At 46.3% G+C, this 17,272-nt stretch overlaps 1 protein-coding gene across 3 annotated transcripts in view; it reads left to right on the plus strand.

Moving 5' to 3' along the window:
• LOC139327746 (nck-associated protein 5-like) overlaps positions 1–17,272 on the plus strand; it is a 127,613-nt gene that overhangs the window by 38,814 nt on the left and 71,527 nt on the right. For 2 of the 3 annotated variants that reach the window (XM_070957687.1, XM_070957689.1), the window contains one exon: positions 2,446–2,519. In XM_070957687.1, coding sequence (XP_070813788.1) covers positions 2,446–2,519 — 74 coding nt within the window. Of the gene's footprint in view, positions 1–2,445; positions 2,520–12,297; positions 12,873–17,272 lie in introns of those variants that run through there. The other variant, XM_070957690.1, reaches the window with a different exon arrangement.

Below are 17,272 nucleotides of genomic sequence, written 5' to 3' on the forward strand. Positions count from 1 at the left end.
TGAGATTGCAGTGAGAATGACTGAGGCTGGTGTCTTGCAATTAATTAATAACACACAAGGCCTTGCTGCTGCTCCTGGTCGCCAGTGTCTCTGATATTTGGAGCATGTTCTGCAAAAGATATTTCACAGCTACCAGCTTCGCCACTTCCACCCACTCAGTTTGGAAGAATTCAAAAGAGCAACACAAACACGATCATTTGTCATAGTTTTGGCTATTGATTAACTGCCGTAGGAGCCAACAGTAAATTTAACTTTGGGAACTTAGCTGAGCGCTAATGGCCTTTCAGGCTTGGTGTGAGTGGCATTCTGGCTGCATGCTGTGGCACTCTGAGACTGGCAGATGGCTTTGGGGCACCATTGTTTAACACTGTAATTGGTTGCTTTCCAAACATGCAAGATCTGTCACACTAGTTAAGTCAAAATTAATGCCGGCAATGATGAACGAGATGATGAAAAGATCGTGGGTGATGATATTCTGTCGGTTTTCTTTTGAAAAATAGAAAAGTTTGATAGAAATTGGAAAATGTGGCACCACGCTGTTAAGCATCGATCTGTTGTCGTGCTTTGGCATCGGCCCGATTTGTCTAATGGTCACCCAGAGTGCCCTTGACTGGCGACACGGCAGGAAGCCTGGGCCTTTGCCATGTTCTGCTGGCATCCGGGCAAGCTGGCGGTGATGACTGTCTTCGAGTGGCGGTCTCAGATGTGAGATTAAGTGCGATAATTGCTTCAGAAGCAGCAGCGGGAGAGCGCCCCCCCCGGAGGAGCAAGGAGACAAAACAACAGCACTTACTGTATTCAGACCAGCAGCATGTGCTTCTGAACATCTGGCCTAATGCAAGTTTACTCTCAAGGCCACAGGTTCAAAAAGCGCATGCAGTGATAGCAGAAGTACTTTAAGCCTGGTCAGGCCCAAGGTGGGTCATTGGGGGGTCAGAATCATACCTGAAATTATTGATAGTTCTTGGGGCTGTGTTACAGGCTTTAAGACATTGGGTGGAATAATAATAATAGTGTTGTGCAGGCTGGCAACATCAATAAAAAGCATGAATTGAGTGTGTTAAAGCAGTCGTGAGGCTGTTGTTTGTCGTGTTGCTGTTTTTGGCTGCATTATACTCCAAGGTGTCCCCTTTACTTTTAACCAACCGATGCAGATTTCACAATGCGGTTCCCAAGAAATATGCATTGTTTTGATGTCTTATTGTTCCAAAAGTCACATTTCCATATAGACCTAACGGATTTTTGTGCACATACTAATTTCTCATTTTCACGGTGTAACACCAGGGGTCCTCCGAAAAGTTCAAAAACTGCAGGCACAGTGTTTGTTATTCGATCCCCTGTGGTTTCAAAAGTTATTTTTCAAAAGAATCGGTTCACAGATGGGCTTTCTTTTTGACAGTGGCTAATTAGAGAACTGAGATTACAACAGCTGCAAAGAAAAATAGATGCTCAAGGGCAGACCGGATATGAAAAATAAACAGAAAAGGGAGCTGCAGTGGCAGTAAATGCAAAGAAGAAGGTTTTATGGGTACTTTATGGTCTAAACAGAGTGCTCAAAGTAAATGTGCTTCTTTCTCCTCGACTGAGATTCCTGGCCAAGCGACCTCTTCATGGGAATCCCCATTATTCAATTACACTCTGCGAGCACATGACCAGAGTGTCTAGAAATCAATGGAGAGCATCTGTCCTACTGAGATAACCGTTTACCCAGGAGATGCCTCATGAGCTGTCAAGCTAACATCTAATTAATTAATCTTAAACCGAGACCACACTGATCTGTCACGCCACAACTGTTATGTATTGTAGGTGCGCCTCAAATTTCTGAAAACACAGATGGTTGAAGTATGGTGCCTATGTGGCCTATTTCTTACAGTCGCACACCCCCTTTTCTGCTTTATGTAGTCGGACCACTCAGAGGCAAATCATTAGGCCACAGCCAAGAAATCCTGACATCTGTTTATCCCATTCCGCTCTTAGCCTTAGCTCATTTCGTCCATGCTGTAACTCAGTAGCGCACGTTTTGTGAGTGTGGGCTATTCCCAGCTGACATTACACAGCTGGGCTTGCTTCTGGGCCAGCCGTTAGAAGTTACCCAGAGGTGCTTCTGGAGTTACACACAGAAAGAAGAGAGAGAGAGAGAGAGAGAGAGAGAGAGAGAGAGAGAGAGAGAGAGAGAGAGAGAGAGAGAGAGACTATCACTGATTAATTGCACCCTCTCAAAAGAACTTCTTCACACATTTATGAAAACAAAGTGCAGGAAATACACAGTCCAGTCATGATTTTACAGCATCTCATGCACGCATTTGATCAATGATCGCTCCCTGTTTTATTATTTGGCTTCACATTAAAAGGCTTGGTTCAAGTCTGCCCATGTTTTCCAGATCACCTGTGTTTGCACACTGACTCTATTGTTTACTTTTGGCTTTTCTCATCTCTTCTTGTCAGGAATACATGGACGCCAACAAATGCATCGACGAGCTTCTCAAACAGCTTGAGGAGGAGCGGCGAAATGTCCGACGGTAAGAGGTTCTTAAGACTTCTGGGCAGATGTTTTATTGCCCAAAGATATCAACAGCTGCCTGTAATCCATTCCCAACCAGAGGCAGCAGAACAATGTTGTTTGGTGTTGAGTGCGAGACAAGCTTTGTATCCTATTCTTGAGAAATGCTTTTTGTGTTGGAAGCACACTAAAAGGTGGCGGACAAAGGGGAGACTCTGGTCCCAGTGTGGGGCTGACTGGGGGCATTTCTCATGGAGGTCCTTTGGAGTGGATTTGCCCAGACAATGGGAATGGAGAGCTTATGGAGATGCCAATCTAATGACCTTGTCCCCTCCATGCTCCTATCGTCCTAGCCCTTCCAGTGATGCACTGCTCCCGCAGAAAAAAAAGAGATAATTTTTTAAACTTCACCCTCTTTTGTACAAACCTCTCTCCATCTCAATGGAGCTGTATTCCCCCAGCTCAAAGTAATTTTCCCCCTGAGTGAGCACAGAGGGGCTGGGGGTTGGACACAGGGGGATAGGGGTCTCAGGGTGGGTGGCTGGGGGGATGGATGACCACTGACCAGCCCCTTTACTAGGCCAGGGCAGCCCCTTAATAAAGGAAGCGATGTGTAAAGGAATGACCCTCTCGTCTATGTCATCCCCACCTCTCTTTATAAGACAGGGGAGTCATCTTTGGTGACACCCGGAGTGACCTAATAGCCACTGAGAAAGAGCCAAATGTCTTTGTAGGAGCTGACCCGTCTTTGGACCAGGGGACCAAGCGCTTTCAAAGCCATGAACTTGTACTGACTTCAAGCGATTGGAGAGGATTTCTTAACAGGCACTAAAGTTGATGCTGACTGTCATGTCATTTTCTGTTGCGATTTAGCAAAAATGAACGCACTTAATAAGTCAGTGCAGTGTTTGTGGTTCATGTTAAGCAAGTATGAAGACAGCTCTCTCTTCCTCAGGACACAGAGACAAGTACTGCTGCAAAAACGTCTGCACAGTTGCATCCATCTAGTCATTGTAAAGAAACCAGTGCACAGTTTTTAGAAACAACACACCACCAGGCAGCATTTCTTTTCCACTGTTTGTTGATTCAGAGTGGCGACAGTGATAAATGACTTCACAAAGGCTTTTGTTCAGCTAAAACATAGATGCAAGTCAAAAAAAAAACAAAAAAACAAAACGCCTCCTTCCCCTTTTTAGGCAGCACCCATCAGAATATGGGGCCCATCAATCTGTCAAGAGGAGAAAGAGAAGCCTTTACATTCCTGCAGTTCCCTGCATTGCTTCTTCATGACCCAGTGACCCACTGCATTCATGTCTCTCATTGTGCCATATTATTGGGTGGTTTCACACTGGTGAAGTACACAGATTGGACAATCGTGACTTCTTTTTAAAGCAGAGTACTTTTCGGAGCGAGTCAGGACGTAGGTATATCAAACATGCTCAGCATGGTGTCGAATGAACATGCAGTACTATTTCCTCTTTGTTTTGGCTCTGACTTTTTTCCTTTAAAGGGAAATTTAAAAGGAAACTAACCTTTGAGCAATAAATACTCACTGCCTTTTGGACCGAAAGGTCACTCGGAAAAGATTTTAGTTTGCTTTTTTTTTTCATTGAGGACAGCAGCTGGGGTGAGCTTGGATCCCAGCCATTTGCTGCTCTGTCACAGCAGGACCAGCAATCCAGACTCCCTTTTAAATAATGTACATTCCTCGTATCAACTGAGGGAATATTTAAACAAATCAAGCGTATATGTCAGCACAAACACAGGTTAAAAGCTGACCATGCGAGGATGGTTAGGCATATTGGACATATCTGGCACAGTTCACCTGTTTCGCCACGTCCACGTCCAATTTTAAGATGGTTTTTTCGATGTTGTGAACATGCAGAACATGTAAAGATCAAAAGAGATGCCGCAAAAGTGGCTTAAGGTGATAAATGTTGCATATTTTTGGCCAAGTTGACTATCCCAATTAAAGCGTTTAATAAAGGAAAGGTGTAGATTTTTAATAACATGAATGCATTGGTTTCAATTATGCATCAAAAACATCTGCTGTATCCTCAGCATCCTAAAGCCCCATGCATGCACACACAGACGCTCAGTCAAACGCAGCCTCTCTCGCACTCGGCCGCAGCATCATTGCTCGATGAAGCACAAAACCCCAGTGGGATGCTGGCCGGGCTTTCCTGCACCCTCTATTCAATGTGACCACGTCCTTGACAGACGGAAACAAAAGCTCCACGGCACAGTGTCAACATCAGATGGAGCAAATCCAAATTTGGCAACATTTAGATGCGATGTACAGTAGGATGCTGACCTGGGGTTTCCAGTTATTCACCATGTGTTTGCCGTGTGCTCTTGTTAAATATGATGAAATGTAATGGTTTACGAGTATTAAAGGTGGCCTGAAAAGCTGAAGTTTTGTGTTTTGAGGAGTTTATTTAAGACTTGCACCGAGTGACAGACGTGTGAGGGAGGGACATATGGATGTTCTGCAGTGTTAAAAAGCATGACGGGCGGGGAGTGAGTTTGCATGACCTCTTTCTGACAAGCTGCTGTGTCAAGGCACCGTGACTGTGTAATCTTCCCCTGCGGATTAAAACAATGTAGATTAGAATTTTTTTTTTTTTGCTCCATCTCTGTTTTCCCTCTCTTGATTTGTCACTGTGCTGAGCTGGTGTTTGTTTTTCCCCGGATCTTCTTTTGACCTTGTTTTTACTAGGTCGAGCGTGGCCGGTATCAGGTCACATGGCCTCCATGCTGGCCTCACCTGCCATTCTCTGCCTGCTCGAGCAGATGGCGTTTGTCCGCGGCCCCTTCCACACCTTGGAGGACAGGGAGGGACAAGGAGGGATGAGGAGGGTTGCAGGGGGCCCCGCTAAGAGCCACTGGGAAGTGGGGAGGTGTGGAGGGGGAGACAGAGGACTCAGCTGGAGATCCACGATGCTTAGGACAGGTTGCGTTGAGCAGGCGGCTGCAGCTGCAGCCCAAGCCGAAAGGACATTAGCGACGACATCTGCTGATCAATAAGCTATTTGTCATGTTCATAGAGCAACGGCGCTTCAAGGATGGCAGAGATAGAGAGTGGAGGTCAGATCAGATGTGTGTTTAGCTGAGGGATTATAGGTGATAGGACTTTCTTTGTGTAAGTGAATTTGCCTGTGGCTAGAATTGACAGTTGACCAATTTTGTCCTGAAACTTCTCAACATTTATTCCCATTTGCTCTTGTTTTTTTTTTTTTTTTTTTTTTTTTGGGGGGGGGGGGGGGGGGGGGGGGGGGTTGAATTTTAGGTTGGAAAGAAGCTATCAAAAGCTCCCTTTGAGTCATTTGGATTAGTTTATTTCAAATTTCCCTAATTGTTTCAGTGATTAAGATTACAGAGCCTTTAATCACTTTAGTAAAAGAAATGCCAAAAATTTAAGCCTAAGACTTCACAAATGTCTAAATAAACACTTTTAGAGACTGTGAGCTACATTTCAATCAATTGTGGGACACTTGCGGAGGAAAATGTCCTTGCAGTCCTACGAGGACGTCAAGGTTAAGCAAGGGAGAGGAAAAAAAAGTGTGAGTGTGTATACACCCGAGAGAAAAAGACCACAGGAGCACGAAGCTGGGGGAGAGCTTTGCAAATCTGGGCCTTGCTGATGTTACTACAAGGCATATCTGGCCTCAAAGACGCCTGTGTGCTGCCGGCGGTCTGTGCAAGATGAAAGGCTGTAATCCTCGGCTGAAGTATGTGGCGAGGCCTGGTCTGTCGATGAGGAGGTGGATAGGGTTCAGCCTCCCGCAAACCATCCAACGCCCCAAGGATATGCTGTCTCGCTTGGGCGACAGCCCTGCATTTTACAACTTTAATTGGATAAGTTGACCGGTCTAATGCAATAATTTGATCATGCTAAGCTCCAAAGAGATCTAATGCACTCCCAAAGTATATTTGTGTGCCCTCTGAAGTGAATGACTGAGCCTAATCCGTCCATTAGAGGTCACTTTACGGCCTAGGAGTCCAGAATCCAAAATATCTCAGTGGGGGAATAAATCAGTCCATGAAACCTTCACTGGAACCTTCAGGCACTGGTGGAATTTGGACTTCAGATAGGAAGTAACTACAAACACCCTGTAGCGATTAGTTAAAGAGGACACAAGTCACTACTTGCTAGTTTATCTCGGTGAAGATTCAGTACGTGCACGCTAGTCTCCAGAGTTGTGCAAACGCCGGACACTCCAGCCTTGATTCATGTGAAAAGTCCAAACCCGCTAAAATACATGCATCAGTTTGATGGAGCTTCCTATGAGAGGAAGAGGTTAATCGAATGGGTTAATGAAGCCTTTTATTGATGCTCCCTCAAGGTCGTTTCATAGCAGGTCGCAGCGCTGCATTCCCATGCATGCTGGGCATGAGTACTTATGCAATGACAAGCTACGCCTGCCCCCCCCACGCCACCTCCTTCTCCACATGTCATTCGCCATAAGCCTTCAGTTGTTTTTCCTGCTGCATTCAAGGTTAAGTGTACAGCGAAGCAGCTGTCTCCTGCACTTATTCTGATAAAAAAAATGTATGTATACTTAGCATAATAGATATAACCTTTCCCTGCAGATATAGAGTATATTAGAGTAAACAGTTTTTGTCGGTGCCAGCAGGGATGTAGCGGTTTCACAACATGGATATGCTGTGTTTTATAGGACTTGTGACAAGTATTCTTGGCATTTGGATTGAATAGGGTATTATCTGCATTCCTAGAAGCAATTAGCTGTGTTTAAGAGCTGAGTCTTGCTTAATGGCTAATTACCACTGTTGTTTGTCTAAGTGAGTTCTCAGGCACTAATTTGAATGTCCTGCGCTGTGAGAAAAGGACTTTAATTATGCACTGGTGGAGAATATTACATTTTTTATCTGATTTCACTCTGGCATTGTCAGTCTTCCTTAAACGACGGTTTGCACAACATTCAGGTCTGTTAACTCTAGTTGAGTTCCTCTCCATTGTGCAATGAAAAGATTTTTTTTTTTATCAAGATCAGCTTTGGGAGAATGTGCGAGGGGCTCCTTTTGTGCTCATGAAAGCGTGCAGTTATTTTGACTAAGAAGTGCTGCGCAGCGCTTTGGAAAACACCCCCACATTTAGATAAGACGAGCGATAGATCCCGTGTGGTTTTTATTGTTGATAGATCCTGTGTGGTTTGGATTGTTGATAGATCCCGTGCGGTTTTGGCTGCTGGCTGTCACAGTGGATGCATCCATGCTATTTACCTCCAGCTCCGTTTGGAAAACATCCTCTCATCTCTCTGAGGAAACAGGAAGGGTTGAAAATTTGTGAAATTCACAGCATATCTGTCTGATTGTGAGACACTGCAGGTATTGGAAGCATCTTTATTGGGGAGTACACTCCATTTTCCATGGCTGTAGACAGGCTTGGTTGCTCTACAGCACAAAACAGGAAGGCTTTATGACTCTATTATCAAAATCATTGCATTTAAACATCAATAAAATAGAGTTTTAGCGAACATGACTATCAAACAAATGTCAGCATGGATGCACTGTGTGCAGCCATAGGATAGGAGGATGGAGCTCCTTTCAGCAGTGAAATGAGCAAATGCTCGTGGACCTCCTTGTGACAGGAAACGACAAGCTTTTGCGGAGGTAATTTTGAACCACCAGCTCCACTTGTGTGAGATAGAGAACAGCATAATAGCCCCACTTGTTTACCGTAATCACACAAGGAATGTTTAAAGTGAATTCTTTCGGATTTGCTGAAGATTAATTAAAGATTAACTCCATCAGCGTTAATCCTGCTCACTCCACTCTCGATTACTTTTAAGCATTTCTCGAGGAAAGTCTGGCCCGCTGATGATGTCTCGGTGGACCACCATCCTGACTGTCGTTCCGCCCCCATCCCCCCGCTTAATGAAACATGACGGAGGTGCATTATCGCTTTCATTGTATTACACACTTCATCTTGCCACACAGAAGTTAAATGACACACACACACACAGTCTCTGGAGGGGGGGCTCTTTGTAGTTCAGCGTGACCCATCATGTGATCTGCATCTGTCTGGGCGTTTGCCGCTTTGAGCTATGCGGATCCTGAGCAGGCTTGTGTTGGGTAAACAAACACGCTGCCTGTCTACAGCTCAGCATTTCCTTTGCTCGTCTTGATGCCGAACCCACCCCGCCCCCACCGCTCTCCCAAAAAGAGTCTAGCCATGTTGACAGCTAAATATCTCCTGGATGGATTGTAACCACCCAAAGTACCTCTGATGTGCTTCCAAATGATTTTACACCCGTTACTTTTCCTCAGTTGTATCAGACATTAAATGGCTGTTTTCAGAAGCATGTCTAAGCTGAAACACCGCGAACATGTTAATCGTCTTTAGGGTGTTGCAGAGACGGGAAGGAAACAAAGTTTTTCCTTCTTCTCCTCCTCTGTGATTAATGTCTGCCTCAGAACACACACCTAGATGGCGGACTGGTCCGGTAATGAGCTCAAGTTGGTCCGCTTGTGGTCACTCATCTGTGGTCAAGCTGCAGGGGATTAATGTCATGGAGGCAAAGTGTGTCTGATGGCTGGAGCCCTGGACCTTCCACTGACAGGATGTTTGTACAATCACACACACAGAGCAACGAGGACATCTACTCAGGGTCCATAGTCCTGGGGAATTAAGCTAGATTCAACTGTTTATGACTGTCCAATAGACACTCTTAACACAGGAGGGATTAGGATGAACTGACAGCCAGAGTTGAAGAAAGCCAGCCTTTTATACTGCTGGTCTGATGAGCCTGATGTGCAGCAGGTGCGCAGGTGATTAGGCAAGAGGGCAGAGTGGAGGAGGCCACGCCCAGCCTTAGACAGACCAGGGGATGGACAGACAGACAGACAAATAACACGAAGGGAAAGGGGAAAAGGAGAACGCTAGGAACAGAAAGGTAAGCAGTAAGTTTTCTCATGAATTTTGCTAATTGAAATGCAAACATTAGGTTCTTGCCCACATTTGATTTGCCAATCCAGGGCCAGATCCCTCTACAGGACTACATTTTGTTGACACTTTAGTCCTCCTAAAGTGAAGTCAAATATTTTTAGAAATACTACAATCTGACTCAAACCCTACCACACAAGCTCCCCAAAATACAATGTACATAAAGTAACAGGATTTGTACTTGTAATCGTATTTTTGCATTGTTGAATTGCTACTTTCACTTCAGTGGTGGATGGAGTAAATACTTCTTCCACCACTGCACACATACTACCACAACCACGTGCATCCCTTTAACCCGGCCGCTCTGCATCGCAGTTCAAAGGTGCTTTCACTCACACGTTCCCTCTGTGTGCGCGAACATACACTCACACATGTGCACAACCACAACCACGAGCATCCCTTGCCCTCAGACCACCCTGCACCCCATTACAAATCCATATCGACCGGCCGTCCCTCCAGCCACTGTCCCAGCACCGTCCTGTCTCCCTCCCTACACCCCCCACCTCCTCCCTGTGGAATGCTAACCTAGCCTGAGTGTGTGTGCGTGTGTGTGTGTGTATGTGACAGTGGTGGAGCCAGGCTGGCTGTGTGGGCGGCCGAGTGTTTCCAAACAGTGGAATCTGTCACTGACACCCCTGGCAGAGCAATAAGCAGCGCCTTAATGAGCTCAGCAGATCACTCAGCACACAGAGCCGACACACACGCACACACACACTCATGCATGCGCTCATAGCTGCGTGAATATTACAAATACAGACATGGGATCACATTTATATGCACATAAATGGGCATAATCATGCTTGTTGAGCTTATGCCCCCATGCATGTATGGGGCGGTAATATGTGCAGACACACCCCAACACTCTCATTATGCAGTTAAAGGAAGGACAGACTTCTTCTTCTTGGATACCAAACACCGCTGCGACCCAGCTCTGATGTCTATTTGTGGCCCAGAGCCATCGCTCAACGGTTTGCTCGCTCTTCATTGAATTAGATTGGAACACTGCCTTCAATATTTCTTGATTATGCTGCATATGTGTGTGTTAGTGCTGACTCAGCCGTCCATTAGTCTTTTTTATCCAAATGGGACAATGGTGTCTAATTGGTGACCACCTGCTCGTAGAATCAAATCACGCTCGCTCTGTATTCAGATTTCCCTGCGAGACAGCTGCGCGTATGATAAACACAATTACCCCCTGCGTGACATTTTGTTCATATATGCAATAATCAGGCGTCATGAATCATGAGTTTTATGATGACAAATGGGAACGCGGCCGCCAGCTTTTACGGGATACTGATAACGAGGACGTGACAGGACGTGTCAATTTTTTATGATCGCTGCTGGGTGACGCCAGATTTCCACGCACTGCGTGAAATAATCGACTTCCAAACGCTGCGAGTGACAACTCATCCCCGCATGCTCCACCTTCCCTCAACTTGGAGTTTTCCAGCCTCCCCCACCCGCCTCCTTCCATTCCCCGGCAAACTAATTTTCTCACATGGTTAGTGTCATTGTTCATTTAGGACTTTAATGACAGTGAATGTGGGGCAAAGTGGCAGCGATGGCCCCGGCTCTAAGTCAGCCCTGTCCTTTCTTTCCCCTCTTTAACTGAGCTCCTGTCACCGGGACCCTTTTAATTCCCCCTTTCACCCCTCCGGTGCCCGCCCCCTCTCGCACTGGTCCTATTGGGGAGCAGACAATAGAGGGTGTCCCCCCTCCTCATCTGCCTCTTCATCCCCCCTTCTCATCTCCCTCAGCCCTTGCAGGCGTCCTGCCTGGTTGAGGTTGTGGGCTCCAGGCTGCAGTTTGTCACAGCCATTCAGCTGAGACTGATTGTGATTGCGGCAGATGGGCTGGAGCCTGGTCCGTCACTGGGCCCGGGCAAACCCAAGCACTTCTCTTTCTCTTTTTTCCCCCTCTGGCTTTCAGATTCTGTCCTTCGCTCTCTTGATCTTGATCTCTTCCTCGGTTGTCCCTCGCTGTCTTTTGTCAGTGCCCTCTCTTTCTTTCCTCGGAGTTGTTTTCCAAAAGCTCAGTGCTGCCAGAGTTTTCACATCTATCAACCCACAGATTGTTTTGTAAAAGCTCACTTTTTGGGTTTTGGGAATGTTGGCTCAGTGTGGACGGAGGGCCAAAACACAGTGAGAAAGATCTGCTTTTAAATTAGAGCCTCGGTATTCTGCAAACAAACTATTTGTCACAGCGTCTGAAAGCAGCTATCTCCAAACCTTTCTGAGACTGGAATTGGGGAGGCTGATCATTTTTACTTGCTTTTCAAAATGCACAATTCAGCAACCACAGACGCTTTACGCACTGACTGACCAGGTGGAGCAGAATCTGAACTTTTCCTTCTTCCATCACTTTTTGTGTGGACTGCCAAGTGCAGCACTTCTGCATTTTGCCCCTCTTGATGACCTTCAAGGGTCACTCTTTATCTTTATCACGTTTGCCTTCAAGCGTGGCTGGACACATCACATCTAGTTCATTTTAAGATCACTGAGACCTGTCCTGTAAAGGTGGTCTTTCTTTTTGTTGTTTGATCTCTCCTTCTGTTGTCTTTACATGTCCTCTCTGTCACCATTTCTGCCTCTTTCTCTGTACTGAAAGAACCCAGTTTGGTCGAACATCACAAGCCGGCTGCCTCTTGCCTCCTCACGTCCCCTTGCTGGAGTTAAACCCCCCTCGACACTGTTGTCACCCCCCAAAAAAACTCCTCCTCCTCTGTACAAACCCCCACCCCGACCTCGCTTCTCCTCCCCTGAGGAAAGAGCCACCTTCAGAGAGGCAGCAGAGCAGCCGTCTCCCTGAACACATGTTAAACGTCCCGCAAAGCCTGAGGAGGAGGGACGCAGTCAGAGAGCTGGAGAGAGACACAGTGACAGAGAAGGAGATAGAAGCGGAGACAGACTGAGGAGAGAAATATTCTGAGGAGAGATAAAGCCTGGAGGCGGGGTGGGCGGAGGGGAGGCACACAGCGCTGTGTGTGTGAAGAGGAGCCTCCGAGCGTGTGGGTTAGTGAGAGAAAGCATAGCGCAGAGGGAGAGCGTATGTAGCGTGAAGGAAGAAAAGAGGAGAGGGAAGCAGTGTCGGGAGAGTGAACGCATGTCGCCAGATTGAGAGAGACAGGGAGGGTAGAGGACAGCAGCAACGAGGAGCAGGAGAGGAGAAAAGGAAGGATTTTGAGTGCTTGGGGGAACAGAGGAGTAGAGGAGTGGAGGAGAGGCAGTTTGGTCTCAGTCAAGTAGGCAGGCAGGGAGCAGCGTAAAGCCGGCAGTGCTGCATTGTGGATGTAAACTTTATCGTCTGCGGGATCAGTGGGCAGCAGCTGGAGAGCAGGAGGAAAGCGTGCTGGTGGATTACCATGTGTGTCCTCTGAATGCACCAGGATGCTGCATCTCCACCAGGGTAAGGAGCGGGCAGTCGTCAGCATACATGACATGACAGAACTGCATTCTTGATTGTGTAGATGCAAGCTTCGCACTGTCTTGTTGAATGGTGTGCATTATCCTTGTATGGGGTGCTTATGTTGTCAAAAGAATACATGCACACTCAGGTTTTGCTCGTGCCTCACTCTGGAAGGCTTAATGATTTTTTTTTTTCTGAGGCTGCACCTCCTTCAGCCGTCTTTACTTTGTCCTGAGCTGCAATTTTCCTAATAACCCCCAGAGGAGGGATCACATTTCATATAGCAGCACTGTACACATGTGCAGGGGATGATGTCTGATTTGCACTGAGCCCGATTAGCCAGTTGTAGGGGGATTCGCGTGTCCTGTTGCTAGTGGCAACAGCATGGGGCCGGGCCGCCGTGTACACCACTTTGATTCTGATTGATAACAGAAGGAAACGGATACCCGCCGTTTAAGCAGAGGTGAAACAATTGAGCATTGCAGGGGATTTGTATGTGCAGGAATGCATGTTTTTCTTCCCAGTGCTCCTTTTCTTTCTCTATACTCTCTCTCTCTCAGGCAGATTAAGATTTTCTACCCACTAATCCCTCACTGAAATGACTGGTTTTGAACTGGGTGTGGATCCAGCCAAATGCTGGAGCGTATGGATTATGGGGACGCAGCCTCTCTGTTATGATCAGCGTCTCAGCGGATCCTTATTAATGTGGCGTGAAGTGCTGCAGTGTCCATATGTCAAAGTCACGGCAGGTCAGGGGTCTTTCCTCATACTCAGCCATATTTAGGGGCTCGGTCGCTTGCAACCTACACGCCAAGGATGCCAAATGCGGGATTCTGGACACTGGCCTTATATTTTTAGCTGGATTTGTTATCTCTAAAAACAGAACTCCAAGGGAACATGGAAACGAGAGCTTGGGAGAGTATGGGAGGTATCATCACTCTCTTTTCTGGTGTTGTCAAAGTTCCAGAGTAAAATGCCATTCTCTGCCCCCTCTTTTTTTTTTTGAGTTTGAGTTTTTCTTTGCTCTGGGAACTGGTGCTTCCCAACATGAGAGCAAAAAATAGCAGCTGCCATGCAGTGGATGCTTTATAAGCGGAAACACCATTGGATGTTGCCAATCTAAGTGAGGGAAGAAGCAACAATAAATGGCATCAACAAGCATGTTAAATATAACCTCCCTTGAGAACTAGTGTTTTGGAAGCTCCTCTTTTCCGTGACTGCACTATATGCATCACAGTGTGCACTCAATGTACTGTTTGCATGCATTGTAAGTGGGAATCGTCCTGTTCGTGGACAGCATGTACAAGAGCAATCACCATTACCAGTGGCTCCAGTTCAGCCGTTTGGTCCAGTTTCTATTCAGTGTCCATTTAAAGACTTTATTGGGAGCAGAGCAGCAGCCGGCAATATCATCCCACCACCAGGGCAGATGTGTTGCTGCACTGGGCAGTTTGAGCCTGCTGCCCTCTGAAACCTACCTGGGGATTACGGGATAAGAGGATTGCCAAGTGGAGGGATTTGATTTTATAGAATTAAAACTGTAATTCTCTCCATTCCAACCATGCTACACTGCGACCATTTCTCCACATTATTATTTCCTCCCCCGCTGCCATGCTCTTGTTTTACCAACACGTTCCATTACTACATCATGCGTCCTACATTTAAGCAGTCTTGATTTAAAAGTCACGAGACAGGCACACTCGCTGTCATGTTCGAGTGGAATGGCAGATGTTGGCCGGAGTCCCGCACGGCCGACACGTTACTGTAAATTGTGTGATACCAAAGCTAATTCCCTCCAAAGAGATGTGAGAAGTTCATCAGTTTGAAGAGGATTTGCATACTGGGACATTTTGGATGCCAGTTGGCATCACTAGAGTGATCACAGTTCCTCTAAACACCAGCCCAGTCGACAAAATTAAGACCGCCCCAGCAGATCAGATTGACGTGTGTGCTTTTAACCTTCCATCTCTTGTCCGTCACTTTGCCTCTCACTCCTCTACATCCGATTTTCCCAACTTTGCCTCCTCCCCTCTCGTCTCCTCCCTGTATGTGGCGCTCTGTATTCGGTGACCCTCAGCGAGCATTTTGGGTTCAGGTCAAACTGAATTACTGAGGAATGTTCCCCTGTTCAATGGCTGGCCCAGTGGGCCTCAGCATGGGAGCACTTCCCCTTCATTGACAGCCAGGGGACTTTCATTTTGAAGGGGGGGGGGGGCTCCTTCCAGACAACTTTCCCATATAATTCCCACTGTCTCTGCAGTGTTCACTGGTACCGTGGAGCCATGAGCCAAAGCAGTTTAATGATGTGTACGTGTGAGGCACATCTCAGGATCTCGCCAGCCTTGTTGAGAGGCTCTGCTTCTGTGACTGCAGGCCATCCAGCTCAATTAAGGGTGCTTTGAATGCATTCTTCCCCTTAGCCTGCTCTACATTTATCTTCCCCCACGAACAGCACGTGGGAACTCTAAAAACAGTCCTGCAGAGCTCTTCTGGGCTGGCGTGAACCTGTTTTTGCAAATACATCATGCTCAATAAAGGGTTTTGACGTTTCGCCAGCCTGCACATTTTTTGATTCAGAGAGCCAGAACACATCGCATTCCCGCTGACGTCTTGTGCTTTGTGTTTCACTGAATGCTAACAAGTTGGAAATCCAGAAAAATGGGACTATCAGATGTCTTTTTTTTCTATGTCTCCTGTTGGCTTAACTTGGAGTAATGTCACTCAGGAAAAACATAAAGTTTAATGGTCCGACACAATTTATAACCAATAAAAGGCTTTTATTTGGTAGCTATCAATGGCTTATTGCATGCACTGACTGTTTTGCCTGGAGACAAAGCTTTGCCCAGACACCCTCGCTGACTGTTAAGTGATGTCATTAGGGACGGAGCATTTTTGTGGTTTCTGAATGGATGAACACGCTCCATGTGAGTTCACCAAGGTGCGAAGCCTCGTGGGCTGAATTTGCATCTACTGCCTTTAAGCTGCCTGTTTTGCAGTCAGAACTGAGGTAAAAAATTATCTCCCCTTGTATAATGGCAGCTTGAGTAACTTGGCTTGCAAACTTTGGTTGTCTCTTAATAAAAGCTTTTGTTTATATCTCTCATATGCATGCCTCAGAAAATCCACCAGTGTTTCGGTTATTGAAAAAAAAAAAAAAAACAATCCCCACATTGGATTTGTTTTTTAGGTCATTGTCATGCATGCCAACAGTTTACAAGATAATATGGTGCTGTCCTTGTTTACTCTATGCCGCCTTGACGCTGACACACTTTCACAGTCGCATGCATGTCACACGTTTTCAGATCAAAGCCCACTTTGTGAGCCCTCACTCTTGTTTCATATTTCTTTCTCTGTTACGGTGATACGAGCCGTTTGCGAGGTCGCAAAGCTGGCCAGAGGTTGCGCGGGGCGGGGAATGTCAACAAACTTCAGCTCCCTGCTATCTTGGCCGTAAATCATCAGATAATAGCGAGTGAAACATTCGTCCAGTGGCTGGAGGTGTTGGCACAGCTGGAAAGGAAATGGATAGAGGCTGCTGGAGAAGCTCACCTTCATGCTGTAAAACTCTTTTCTCAAACACCTCTCTTGTTGTATTTAAGTTCTTTTAGCCATTTGTTGAATTGTAATGAGTGCAGTAACTTTTAATTACTTTATGACCAGCATGTCAGAGCGCCAGAACGGGAATTCTATGGCAATATTCCTCTGACAAGTAGGAGCAGTTAGCCAAACTCTTTATGTCCAACACAGTCTCATGGCAGTGTGTGAAATAGCCACTAAACTTAATCTATAGGATGTGTGTATGTGGGCACACACTTCCATTTTTTCTTCCTGACACAAACTCCCCTGAAACTGGACTGATAAGTCAGTCATCAGCTAGTGTTTGCAGAAGTGTCAGGTCACCTGTCAAGGGGACTTGAGGCGAATCTAAATCTAGTGATGCAACAAACAAAACTGAATGCACGATTCTAAGAAAAGAGCACAAATTCAGAATTAGCACATCCATGTTAATGGGCCTTCTGCAGCTGCTGCCCAGCAACTTGTGCTCACATACACACATGCACCGAGGGGTGACAGCAGTAGAGGTGACAGCCCCGTGGTTCGAGTGCTTCTATTTACCCTACCTTTGTTTCTATTGTATTTGAACCAGCCATTTGTCTGCTCTATAAAGGACTTCTGTTTGCCTGCCTCTCTGAAAACGATGTGTTGACAGCCGGTATAAAACACCCTTCAGCCTTTTGCACAGTCTCCATGAGTCAGCAGAACTTTCTAGTGTTACGGTACAGTAGTAAATGTGAGTCCCTGTTCCCCAATTACTTCAACCTGGGCCAGCCAGGGTGTGAAATAAGAACAAAACAATGGATGAAACGTGTGACTTACCTAAAGTCTGTGTGTGCCTTTTT

Source organism: Chaetodon trifascialis, chromosome 24, assembly GCF_039877785.1.
Source record: "Chaetodon trifascialis isolate fChaTrf1 chromosome 24, fChaTrf1.hap1, whole genome shotgun sequence".
Lineage (NCBI taxonomy): Eukaryota > Metazoa > Chordata > Actinopteri > Chaetodontiformes > Chaetodontidae > Chaetodon > Chaetodon trifascialis.